Source organism: Thermobia domestica, chromosome 12, assembly GCF_964235325.1.
Source record: "Thermobia domestica chromosome 12, izTheDome1.hap1.1, whole genome shotgun sequence".
Classification (NCBI taxonomy): Eukaryota; Metazoa; Arthropoda; class Insecta; order Zygentoma; family Lepismatidae; genus Thermobia; species Thermobia domestica.
In genome coordinates, this window is record NC_137465.1 from 19,758,611 (window position 1) to 19,772,945 (window position 14,335).

At 39.8% G+C, this 14,335-nt stretch overlaps 1 protein-coding gene across 7 annotated transcripts in view; it reads left to right on the forward strand.

Annotated features, from left to right (window-relative positions):
- Positions 1-406: 406 nt before the first annotated feature.
- The window catches only part of LOC145666352 (uncharacterized), a 31,947-nt gene continuing 18,018 nt past the window's right edge, over positions 407-14,335 (forward strand). For 2 of the 7 annotated variants that reach the window (XM_081733485.1, XM_081733490.1), the window contains exons 1-2: positions 407-506; positions 13,271-13,409. In XM_081733485.1, the coding sequence (XP_081589611.1) occupies positions 438-506; positions 13,271-13,409 (208 nt within the window). In that variant the 5' untranslated portion in view covers positions 407-437. Of the gene's footprint in view, positions 511-13,270; positions 13,410-14,335 lie in introns of all 7 variants that reach the window. The other 5 variants (XM_081733486.1, XM_081733487.1, XM_081733488.1 and 2 more) reach the window with 5 other exon arrangements.

The window sequence follows — 14,335 nt, forward strand, 5'->3', positions numbered from 1 at the left end:
AACTTACTTGGTCGAGGATCGAACAAGGGACCTCACGCCACAGAGACAAGCGATCTAACACTAAGCCACCGTGCTCTCTAATGTGGTTTGAATTAAAGCCTCGGATCTACGTCTAATGTAGCCTCGGTGTTGTATCTTTCCATGTATATCTTGTGTACTGACAACCCAGTCCCACTACAGAAAAAATACGTGGGTATTGAAAGGTTTAAAAAAAACAACAGAAAAAACAAATAATATATCAGTGTCTGCTATCAGTTGCTTGACGTAAAAAGCATTTTTTTTTATTTCCATTGCTCAATAGTAAAATTGCCCGTAGGGGTTACTAACTGGTGGATCTTTTTCATTGGTAGCATTAGCGGGCGGGTTGTCATTATGTTTGTATTACCCAGAATTCAGTAGCATAGAAGTGACTTAGCTTCGTCTTGACTTGACATTTGATGTGCAAAATTAGTATAAGAAGGAGAGTGGAAGCGTTTTTGATCGTGGTCACTCACCTAGGATTTCAAGTAGGTTGGTTTTCCTGCACTAGAAGATCTACTATTTTACATTTCAATTAGTTTTGTTTTACTTTCACCTCAGTGCTGCGAGATTCCGTAAGCTCGTTTGTTTTTTATTTACGTAAATGTATGAAGGTATGTTTATAGAAGTAGCAGTTTGTGTAGACTACGTTAATCTTTCTTTTCTTTTCTTTTTTTTTTTAAAGTTTAATGTCCCACGATTATGCACTGGGGCTGAGGGAGACTGATTATGAAATGAATGATTATGATGGAATAACGAAAGTGGGAGGAAACGAGAGAACTCTGAGGAAAAAATGGGCATGGTGTTTGTTCATCACAAAGCACTTGGGAATAGTGTATTTATTCCGTTAAGCCCCAACAGCTTTTCAACTTTGACAGTAATTACGGGGAAGGTTCTAGAATGCTGGTCCGCACATATAAGTAACGAGAGTTGGTACCCAGGATGGTTACTTTCTTTATCAAAGCTCAATATTCGAATTCACATAGTAATGCCAAGTGTGCGATAGCGAGTCAAGATTAGTTAGTAGTAGCCAGGGTGATTATTTTATTACGATTCAGTGGTTCTATTAAAAATGAAAAAAAAAATATATATTTTGGTTAGGTTTGCTTAATTTTCGTTCACTGGTAAGAGTGCACTTTGAGCAGAACAAGTGATTTTGGGTATCTTTTAGTTTCTACCCCAATCCTGCAAATATAAGATCTCCAGTGTTACTAAGCAAAATATAACTAAGCGAGTGACAGCAAGCGAACGGGGTTACACACCCCGCAGGGCTTTGTTTAGTATTGGTTCCAATGTATGTTCTGTTTAAAGTGCATTTTTGCCCGTTCACTTACATAGTAGGTCTGGACCGACGGAGTTTATGGAACTTAACCTTGGAACAAGGATTGAACAGGGAGGAATCCCTGACGTCAGAAGTGACCACTCTACCACTGAGTCACCGTGGTCCGAGCTCTCATTTCATAACTTCTTGGATTAAGTCATTTGAAATCTTGGAGCATTTTGAAATTACTCAAAGGTGTATATAGGTTGCATAAAATATTTTTTCTTTACGTAAGTAATCGAAAAAAATGTCCTATGTTAGAGGAACGTATCTTCACATAGAGTAGTATAACACGGTCATGTCCGTAGCTAAGATGTAGGCCAGGGGGGAGGGCTTGAGAACCCTTTTCGACCATCTTCAGGCCTTCTTGAAACTTTTAGCTTATTGGTATGTATATATGAAAGTAAAGTGAGCTCAAATTAGCTTCCACAAAAATTAACTCATTCCCTTGCCTTAGTAGTTTGAAATACTAGAAATTAGTAATATAATTTTGAATAGTTAGTGATGTGCGATGGTTCTAGCTTATGACGAACTGGTTCCTTGAAATCTCTGGTTAGTTCATATTTGGTCTAGAAAACGTAATTTTCAAAATTAAAACATGTTTTCATCATTTTGGATACAGAAATTTGGAATTTAGGTATACATTCCTCCCTTCCCATCTGCGTTAACTTGATATGGAGAGTTGGCGTGTTTGCGATTTGTATTTGTCTTCGCACTTGATTTGATTATTAAACCATAGTTGAAAGCCATGGGTATGCACGCAAGCCGCCACGAGAGTCTGCAACGGACATTAAAACAAATGCCTGACGTGGGTTCGAATGCCAGGCAGTTTTAATTTCACCTTTCACAGTGAGACTCGTAGGATTGGAGGGGGCGCGGTGGCTCAGTGGTAGAGCGTTCACCTCTGGTGCTTGGGGTCCCGGGTTCGATCCCACCCCCCGCCAAGTGAACCTTGTGGTGGACAAACACCGTGCTCGTGGATTTTCTCGGGGTTCTCCCGTTTCCTCCCACTTTCTTCATTCCACCATTTCACTCATCTCTCATTATCACCGTCTCCTTTAGCCTAACCGGCATAACCGTGGGACGTAAAACTTAAAGATTTCATTTGTAGGATTGGACTGGGTTCATATTCTGTGGCTGGTAAAAACTTAAAACAACTGAATTTTAACTTGGACAGATGCTATAGATGTTATGAGACAGAGCATGTTACATTCAGTTTTTATCGATAAGTAATAGTAAAGATATAATGTGGTTACTAACAGCCACGTGAAGACCACATAGTTGCAGTTGGTAACTGTATTTTCGTTGTTTTACGAGTGGTGGTTCACGGTATAACCAGATCTGATCAATCAACTACTTGTATTATTACATTTTATTACGTTACAAGCAGTGGCGGATCTAGCCCGGGGCATCCCCCCAGTTTTTACCTTCTAGAACACTCTGGTTACAAGCGGGACGTAAAACTGAAAGATGTTTTACTTTGTTTCCATGTGTTTTCTTTATAGCTGTGCCCAACCTGGGCTAATGCGCCTGCCTGCATTCCCTAATGTCACGAAGATAATTGGGTCTAATTCTCTAGTTGGTATAGTTTAAGGGCACTGTCATAAAAATCGTTCCGTGATATTGGTGTGTACAGCTCACCATTTCAGATGAACTGCGTTAAATAGCATACTAATTATATACCCTGTTGGCATTTAGAATAATATACTATTCCTTCTCAATTCTTTACACTAATTTGATTTCTACTTTACATTAAATATATTGTTACATTGTATTTTAGTAGTCTTCCCCGCTGGTCTAGTGATTTCCGTGTGGCCTTGGGGAACGTGGCCCCTCGTTCAATTCTCGGTGGGAGGGTGGAAACAAATTAAGTTACTTCCACAAACGCGTTTACTTCTATCAATCATCAGTCTCTTTTGGCCTAAAGTCGTAGCTGTGCGACATGAAAAAAGAAAACTAATTTTTAATTCCCTAGTTTGGCTTTTGTGTAGGGCTACTTGCTGGAGTTGAGAACTTCAACGGAACAGTAAGTTATAGAATTTATAACTAGTTTAATCAGTCGAAAATTATTCCGGTTCCTTGAGATTCATTCGGTTATTTTTTCTTCATAGTTTTGTTTCACTATTTCTAGAAGGAATTAGGTATTAACAAAGCAACTAATATGCAAAAACTCGCTATGCTAAGCGTTGATTCACTTGAATTATTTCTCCTATTCCGTTTAATGTGTTTTGATCCCCAGTTGCGCACATTCTAGTGTTTTGTTTTTAGACCAGGCCCGCAACTAGAGGGAGGCTAGCGGGCAACTGGCCCCCTAAACTTTTCGTGGCCCCTCCAGACCTCAATACGGAAAACACAATTTAGATATTTGTAAGGTAAGTTTTGATGACTTACCCCCCCCCCCCCATATATTCATGGTCCCTCCAAACATATTTGGCTGATTTCGGGCCTGCTTGAGACTGTACGTTTACCCTGCTGTATCCAGGTGGGAGGTGCAGTAACTCGAAGGGTTCAAATGAAGCTTCTTACGAGAGAGTGACTTTTCTAGATATACAATCAAAGCTATTTATATCTGTGATGCAATACGATGGTTGCACTGAAAGTTTCGGGAAAATGATAGAACGCAAGAACATCAAAGTGCATTTTTTTTTTTTTTTTTTTTTTTTTTTGTTTATGAAAGTATTCCCCCTGAGTAGCAGTGCATTTTTAGGCAATAAAACCAAATCTTGAAACAGGTATGCCACTCCGAGGTTGGTATCTGTGAAACCTGCAGTTTGTATGCCTCGATGGCTTCTTCTGGAGGTGCAAAAGCGCTTCTCACGCAACATGTTCTTTATTGTTGGGAACAAAAAGAAATCACTGGGAACTAAATCAGGGAAATAAGCCGGATGTCATGACTTCGCTTTCCTGGTCCAGAAAATCACTTGTGGTAGCTGCTGTGTGCGAGCTGGTATAGTTGTGATGCAGAATGATACGGCGGTTGAACTGTTTGCTCACATTCAGTACTTCTGATAGGCATATGGTTGTGTACCATTCTGCATTGATTGTTCTGCGATTCTCCAGTGGGACAGTTGCGATATGCCCTGATTTATCAGAAATTTATGCAATCGTTTGTTTGGAGGCACAGTGTGCTTGAACAAGTTTGATTGGTTTAGGTTCTCGCGGAACACCCACACAGCTTTGTTTCCGGTTCTTACGTATAAATCCAAGTTTCATCACCTGCTCCAATGTTAAACACCGAGATGATCCAGACTTGAACCGTTTCGTTATAACTTTGCACCACTTCACACGGGCGTCTTTTGTGCGCGACTTAAATTGTGTGGAATCCAACGAGTGCAAAGTTTTTTCACACGTAAATAATAGTGCAATATTATTTGTATTTGGCTCATAACAATGCCTAAGATTTCCTGAATTTCGCGATAAGTCACATGCCGATCAGTGTTCATAATTTCACGAACAGCAGCAACGTTTTTTTGGCACAATGACCTGCACAATCCCGATCAGTCAGGCTGAGCTGGCCACACGTGAATTCCTGAAACCACCTGTAAATTGTCTGAGATGGGGTTTCATCAGGAAAAGTAGCAGTTATCTGACGAACACATTGTTGCTGTGTTTACCCTTGCCGAATATCGTAATAAATCATAATACGAAAATGCTCTATCAGGTCAATTTTTGTTCAGGATCACCTCACTTCAAACTAGTACCCTGTAACGGCAAAGATTGAGAGTTATATACAGTTTATCTTTAGAGTGAACAATATTAAATTACTTGGAGAGGGGAAATCTTCCTCATCCCTCTCCGTTCATTCGGATCTTGTGGAAGCTCATGTGATGCGTATTCCACGTTAAAGCTCTAGAACCAAGTCTCAGATAGCCTCGGACCTGAATTGGACGCTAAACTTACTACTAACAACGCTTGTGTAATGACTTGTGGTTTATTAATTGCGAAAGATTGGTAATGTAATGTAATTATAATGTACACTATATGTATTTTGTTAAATCATTTTTATCTTAATGTCCCAGGATTATGCACTTTAGACTAAAGGTGACGGATGATTAATGAAAGTGAGTGATTGTGAAAGTGATCGAAGCAGGGATCACGTGCAACGTCACATGTGCTACCCATTAGGTCATCTGGGAAGGTTGCGTTTTCTCTGTGATGACGCTAGTATAAATCATTCCCTTATATTTCATTTAAGGTTATGTTACGAGCATAGTTTTCTCTTTTTTATGCCACAAAGTAGAAGAATTTTCTGAATTTATTTAGTTTAGCGTCCGTTCTAGCAGCGAGGCTATATGAAATATGGACCTACAGTTTTAACATGAAATCTGAATCAAATTTGTTCCCACCAGAAAGCGAACCCCGATCTCCCTCGCCAACTTACCTTATATATTTACAGAATTGAGTTTTTAATATTTACGTATTTTAGTTTTAAAAGGCAGATTAATTTTTTTTTTTTTTGAATATTGAGATAATAGAGTATAAAGTATGTTTTGTAGGAAATCGTTGAAATGAAATCGTAATCAGTGACGCAATGCTAAAAATTTTTTAGTAGGTATACACTCCACCCTGAGTGTGAGATTCATTACGTCCCTGAATGTGAGGGATTACATCATCAAGATGCAACAATCTTGTGTATTTATTTACTTCGCGACTTTGAGATTTTTTTCTTTCAGTTTTTAATTTTGATTATTTTCGTTCCGAAATCTAATTAATTCGTCACCGTGTCCTATTCCCACAACCGATTACAAGTTTTGCTTACTTAAGGTAATGGTTCGCAACCTTCTTGACTAAACTCCAACGACATCACGATATATTTGTTTTTAGGTTAATTTCCGATAAGCCCAGTCTCATCAAACCAAGGTAGGCATACTAAGTAAACTAAACCAAACCAAACTTGAACTAACCTAACCTATCCGTAATTCATTGTCAGAAACACGGCACGGAGTTAACGGAATAAATGCATATTTTGTATTAATAATATAGACTATATTAGTGTAAGCCTATAAGTTTCTATAAAGTACCGACTATGTAGTACTAAAATCTTAAGTGTTGATGCTTCTGGAGGCGTTAACTGGTAATGTCTCCAAATAGATTTTAACTAAATGCTTCGTGATGTCTAAAGTTTCGGGATACACTGGTTAAAACCACTGACTTAACGAACTATGCCAATTAAGGAAGTTCACATGTGCAGTAGACTCATAAGTATCCGGCTCACGACTATTCGACTTCCGTACTATCCAGCCTAGTTTTCTTGTATCGTAATTGAGGAAGGCAAGGCGTTGCATTGGCAACATTGCCAAGGCATTGGAAGCAGGCGTTTGCTACGATCCTCCTACGTGTCATGTGCAAAATACAAGTTGTGACAGGAAAAGAGCAGCGTTCTGCTCCTTGTTCATTGTTTCGTCAATATGTAACGGACCTCAATACAGTACGCTTCAGTTATACCTGCTTATAACTGTACGGTACTGTATACGTCAATTGTTCTTGGGGTATGCTTCATGTAGACTGTACTCCGGCCTATCCGGCTTTTTTTGTTATCCGGCCTGCCCTTCCGCCACATTAGCCCGGATATTCTTGAGTCTACTGTATTCCGTTTGCAATATGTGTGTAGATGAAGCTGAGGGGAGGCATGCGAGATATGACTATAAAATTTTCTCAGCATAAATCACCACTTAATGTCTTAAATCTTACTAATTAGTAACCTCTCACTAAATTGTAGGTATGTTGGGATGAGGATTAGCTTAGTTACTCTTCGGTCATTGTAGAGAGCGAAGGCAGAAAATTAGCTCGTGGAGTTTGCGCCTACGGCGCAGGAGTGTGCACTTTCCGAAATCTTAATGGATGCGTCAAGTAATTTCATCGCTTCCACTCTCAACCTAATTGCATGGATATGAAATCCACATTTTTGGTTCCGAACAATACCTACGCTAGATAAAGCATAGGTCGGTGTATGTTTCACTTTTCATGTAACTAAGATTCTCTCTTATCTTTATTTGCTCTTTGAGTTTCCCTTTTCAACAACTTAATCATATATTCCGATCCTTTCTGATTATAATATTTATAAATCAAATGAAATACACCTATTTGTAAGTCCTATATCAGCTCACGACTTCGAAAACCAGGGAAAACAAATGAACAGCGAATATTGGTGGGTCGGTAAGGGAATATGAATTGCTAATTACATTAAGATTGTACATGATCTACAGTAAATCAGTGCCATTACTTTTTTTAGCACTACAATATACAGATGGTGATCAGAAAAATGGAAACACCTGAACGAAATTGCAACTTACCAGATTAATATGGTGTCGGGCCACCTTTCACCTTCAGAACAGCCTGGATGCGACGTGGGATGGAGGCAGAGGTCGTGAATGATAGCAAGTGGAATTTTACACCATTCCTCGTGCAGGGCGTCGGCCAGTTCTGTGAGAGGAGATGGAGGTGGAAATCGTCGCCGGAGTCGTGTTTCCAAGACGGACCACAGATGTTCAATTATGTTGAGATCTGGGGATTGGGCGGGCCAGGGGAGGCGTTGAACTTCATCCCGATGTTCCTCAAACCACGCTGCAACAACGCCAGCTGTGTGAATGGATGCATTATCATCCTGGAAGATGGCGTCATTGTCCGGGAACAACATCCGGACCATAGGATGCAAGTGGTCTCCTAAAATTGCGACATGATAGTTGGCAGTGATTCGTCCGCTAAGTGTGACCAGTGGCCCAATGAAAACCATGATATGGCGGCCCACAGTATCACCGAGCCGCCGCCATGTTTCACAGTTGGGCGGAGACACTGCAGATCATAAGCTTCTTTGGGCGTTCTCCACACACAAACACGGCCCATGGTTGGGAATAGGGTGAAGGATGACTCATCCGACTATATCACACGTTTGCAGTCCTCAACGGTCCAAGTTGCATGGTCACTGCACCATTTGCGGCGTGCGAAAGCGTTATGGTCCCTGATGAGCGGTTTGGCCCGTGCAACACGACCCCGTAAGTTCATGTCATGTAATTCGCCGCGGACTGGGATTGTCGAAACAGGGTGGGGGAGGTGCTGATTGAGTTCCTCCGTCACTTGCTCCGCAGTCACAAGACAGTTCTGCGTGACAATGCGCTTTAATACCCGGCGTGACCTGTCACTCATGATTTTCTTCCGCCCACTGTTCCGCTTCCCCGATGTGGTTTTTCCGTGTTGTGTAGGCCGTTATCACCTTCGACACTGTCCCACGCGACACACCTAACACAGTAGCCACTGCCGTCACTCTCACTCCACATAACCGCGCACCAACAATTTGCCTTCTTTGAAAATCTGAGAGGTCTCCCATTTTACACTACCTCCGTCTGCTGCAGCCACTGGACACTGCTGTTCCACTGCGCCTGACGTGTTGCCAACTACAGGTGTTTCCATTTTTCTGATCACCATCTGTGTATATATATATATATATATATATATATATAAAATAAAATGGTTTCTACGTACACTGCAAAGTAATAAAAAATTACTCTTAACTATTTTAATGACGGTATCATACAAAATTTAAGATATAATATGCAAAATGTAACTAAATTTAACCTTGTGTGTGTAATTTACATTATTGCTATTTCTTTTACTTTTATGTTTAGCCTATATATAAAGATCTGTCCACTTCAGATGCATTAGAATACAGTGCTAAATGTATGTAAAAAGGAAGAAAATACAATACCATGCTTCTTGCTTAACTTGCCCATTGTTGCGCCCTAAAGTGAAAATACACATGTTTTAATTCACGCTCAAATTCATTCCAACATAGCTATCTAATTTATAGTTAGCCAGGCTATTCGCCTGTCAAGTTTACCAATACCCTGTTTGAAAATAGAAATTTTCTTATACGAGTATTAAGGCGTTCGAAAACTGACAGAACTCGTTGGTGCGTGGTAAGAGTGGCTCGATCCAGAGATTGTGTGCGTCAATGAAAAGTTGACCCACCACCCATCGTGACCCACTCTGATCAACCACTCACCAAAACCCATTGTCATCAACTCTGCCTCATAATCCACAGTCTCGTTTCCATAGACTTTACTAAGATTACACTTGTAATAAAATAAGCCTTTGAAATTCACTAATCGAAGTTTGAATTTCTACGAGTTTGTTTGGTCAATCGTTGAAGTATCGCTCTGTTACAATACCGATGGACCAGACCTTTATGATATAAAATTGTGAAGTGTTGGTCATACGGTGAATTTCAATTTATCATATACAATTATTTCTTTGTTGAATTAGATACTTTTCAGTGAAAAATAGAATGAAAGTTATCTTAAATCAAGGTAAAGTAAACCAACGTAAAGGAAAATACGAAACAGAGTAAAATTTTCCATATAATTAAGCATGCCGTACAAATTTAAAATTTCCATGTAATTAAGCTTAAAGTAAAAAAATTGTCTAGTTTTCTCAATTTTATGGTTCGATTGCCTAGTGCTCTGAACGCTCAATATAATCAACATAAGCTTCAGCAATTAGTATAATAGAAAGCAATGGATATCGATTGCGGAGCGCTGCAGTTTTTGTTTTTCAATAGTTTCTCAATTTATTTCTCAACTAATATCGATCGTTTTCAATTATTTTTACATATCAACCCACTACGAATTTCCTACCTATAGTAGCCGATCCCCATTAAAAGAGAATTTCAATAGATGCTAGGACACGCTCTGTTTAATAGTTAATATACTGAATTTCAGCTCTCAGTAAGTTCAACGGCTCCTGAGATGTTCAATTTGTATATAATTCATATATTACAGGTGATTAAAAATATATTTATTCCAATAGTCAGCTCTTCTAAAATCGCACAGCTAGTCTCGAATGTCAAGTAGTAAGTCCTATTGCTATTATTACAATTACAAATATCAATATCCAAACGTGGCTGAAGTTCATTTTCACTTAGATATACTTACCTCAGGTAATAAATAGAAACTAATGAAAAAGGAAGATAATGGTGGGTCACGGTGGGTGGTGGGTCACAGTGGGTCACGTCCTGATGACCCACGACCTACTAATCTACTCACAAATCTTCACCCACTTGACCGACGACTCACTGACCCACTCCATCTATGGCTCGATCCAGCCTCGTGTAAAGATGGCGTTTAATAGACCATTTCCGTTATTCAAAATGAACTGTAAATCACTGCGGATATGCATCTGAGGCTTTGGTACCTCACATAGCACTATCTACTGGTTTAACGGCTATTGCGCCCGCGTATGTACACTTGGTGACAGCTTTGATTCTCGCTGGTAGAGTATACATAAAATTGTGATTCGGGTTCTATCATTCCTAGGTTCATGTCTCATATACCCTTGCTACTGAAGAAGATACTAAACTTTAAAAAGTGAAGTGTCCTTCTCAGAAGGACTAATTAGGTTTACTTCGAAACATCGAACCATATGACGTGTTTTTGACTTTACTATTGATAGAACTATTTTGTATAATATACAGGATGTATTAAAAGTTTACCATCCTTTTTAAAATCTATAAGGATATAATTTCATTGAATGTGGAATGGGCGATACACATTAAGTCCAGGGGGAACACTTTTAGAAGTATGTCATGCGGACGGCCGCGGCCGCTATCTTGTTCCGCTATCCAGATTTCAAAAGTGTTATTATTAACAATAGGTGGATAATGTGATACTGTACATGACCATGAGTTAGAATTGTGTATGGATTGTCAAGTATGCAATCAAATTTCATATAACTTAATTTGGTGAAAAGTTATTGACAACTGAAAGATATGTTTACCTGTTCCACATGTCCACGCTGAGCAATTGCTGGGACACGAAGCAGAATATCGAGTAAAATTTGCGATACGTTGTTCCAGATGACAAAGATTGCAAATGTCTACAGCACAAACCATAGACTTAACATATCCCCAAAGGTAGAAATGAAGTGGCGTTAGGTCTGATAATTGGGCAGGCCATTCAACTGGCCTACGTTGATCAATTCATGTTCTAGGGAATTCAAGTAGCGAATCCAAGATGGCGATCGTCTGCATGATATACAGGGCGAGACATAAGGCGGTAACACCGCTGTAGCACACTAACGGTTGGCGTTCACACTTGGTTCATGGTATACGTTGTTCGGGTGGGTAATTGACCATATTGCATGACATTGTTGCCCTGGCGGCCATCTTGGATCCAATTTTGGATTTTTAAATGGGAAGGGGGCATGTGGGGTATCATTTGATACGAGCTCGATCTCAGGAAAACAGTGGTGTAGTTTATTTTCACCTATCGTTCTTGAAGTTATTGCGTCACAAAGGGGGAAAATTTGGCATTACAACATGTGCTCTATGTGCTGTCCTTCTTGAGCAAGGCACTGCAAGACGCATCTGCCAATCCTTATTGACTCGCAACAGCATGTCCGGATCGACGGTTTCACAACATTACAGAAGGCGCTGCATCACATAGTGGATATCACGGATGGGTTCTTGGTAAACCAGGTTCTTCAGATGGTCCCAAAGGAAGAAGTCTAGCGGCGCAAGATCTGGAGATCGTGGTGGCCGCTCTATCGGTTCCCGTCGCCCTATCCAATGTCCCGAAAAATGTCTATCGAACAATTGGCGTGAACATAACGCATAGCGAGGTGTAGCCCCGTCTTGCTGGGAAAAGGAGGGGAAATCAATCCTCCTTCAAGAGAGCAGGGAAAACCTCATTCTCGAGCAGATCACGATATTTCTCACTAGTCAGGGTGTCGTGGATGAAGTACGGTCCAATCCCCCAGATTCCACATCACACCATAGCCATTTCCCCACCAATCTCTTTGCTGTCTTGGTGTCAATCTGGGTCACTCTAGTATCTATGCTTTTGTTCATTGACCTCTTCTTGAACGAAAAATAATGCATCACTGAAAAGAACACGTTGTGGGAACATGGGGTCCTCATCATACCTTTCTGTGGCCCATTCAGCAAACGGCATCAGTCTGTTCGGATCCCTCTGTTAACCGCTGCTGGAATTGTTGCTTGTATGGGTGCCACTTGTTCACACGCAGCAATCGTAGCACGGATCACTGATTCCTGTTATAGATGCCATACGACGATCCTTGTCGATCACAGAGCCCGTCTCATGGAACTTAAACAACTTGAATACTGTTACGTATGAGATGTTATCCCCTTTCGGTGGGATGCATTAAACTCAGCCACATTCACCCTGGCAGATCGTCCACAACTCTTCTCCACGGTCTCGATTCGTTCTGGAATTGTTAGCGACATCTTCCATCACCTGGAACAACAGATAAAAATATGCTGTAATGCCAAATTTTCACCCTTTGTGACGCAATAACTTCTTAATCAATAACGGTAAGTGAAAATGGACTGCACCACTGTTTCGCTGAGATTGAGATCGTGCCAATACCCATGTCCCCTTTCCCATTTAAAAATCCAGTTGGATCCAAGATAGCGGCTTTCAAGATGGCCGCCAGGGCAACATGTCATGCACTATGGTCCATTTCCCACACGAACAATACCATGAATCAAGTGTGAACGCCAAGTCGTTCCTGTGCTACAGGGGTGTTAAGACTTATGCCTCACCCTGTACTCTCAAGTATTTCACTGGGTCTAGAGTGTATCGCCCAACTCACATTCAATAAACCTTCATCCATGTAGGTTAGAGTGGTAGAGGGCTTCTGATACACCCTGTATATATTTTTAAAATGTACAGATGGATTTCTCTAATTCCACAGTTATACCCCTATCCCCCTATATATACTTTTACTGAACTCGTTATCTTATGACATATTTGATGTCACTATTACTGTAGTATAATGTAGTTCGTTTAAATTTACCATTTAATACAAGCAGATTCTGACTTACGGGATTTTCGATGCAACTTTGTCTGTAACTAATGAATTCTATTTTATTCAATTTAATATTTAATACAAATTCTTTTATCTTCATGATTAACTTAGTGGGTTTGTATTATACTGCAACTGATTATTATAATCCCATTATTGCTTGAGAAGAAAGAGATGGACAAATCTTCCTGTGGAGAAATCAAAGCTCTATTGGAAAGCTGGGGATTACAATCGTTACTTTCCACGTTTCAAGGTACGCAAATTAGATATTTTGTTTTATTAATTACTATCATTATTTATTACTATTGTGTTTAAAATCAATCCCTAATCTCATGATTTTGTACACTATGAAAATTAGCACAGAATATTAAGAAACATAGCTATGTCATTTGGGTAAGGAATACCATTGTAGAATTAACTTCCTGCTGGTAAGACAGTCGGTGCAGAATAATAATACAGCTACTAATATAAAAGTTGTTCATACACCTTCGCACAAAATCGAATGTTATTACTTTCGAACATTGTACTGTACATGCGACAGTCCATTCCTCGGAGTTTTAGTACAGGACTTCCTTACCATCCTAGCTAAGAAAGTGGGGAAATTCTGTATGAAATTCGTTTCGTATATTCTAGAAAACTGATAGCTACTTTTACCAGAATATTTGCCCGAGAATATTGCTTTTAATTATTTGCAGGGAGTTTGATATCCTGCGATTAGGATCGATGTTAATGAATGAATGGTGAGATGGATAATAGGGGAATAATGAAGGGAGAGGAAACGGGAGTTACCTCAAGAAAAACAACGCAGCCTTTCTTTGATCACTATAAAGGCTTATTTATAATTCACTAGCTTATCTTACCTATTTAGTGGTAGTGCTTTTACCTCTGTTGCGAGTGATTCTGGTTCTATCCAACGTCACGAGTTTGTTGTGGACAATATTGTCCGTGGAGTTCCTCGAGGTTTTCATTAATCATTTGTGAACTTCAGCCTACATAGAATAGCAGTACGTAAAACAATTTTCTTTTTGTTTCCATGAATTTTCTCTGTAGTTATAAAATAAGTTCGTAGATCTGTATGCTGCTTACCTGCTTTCGTGCTCAGCCGCCTACACTTCGAACATGTGGACAAAGCAAGCCTAATTTATAATTGGGATGGTTTTGGAGGGATGTGAAATAAGT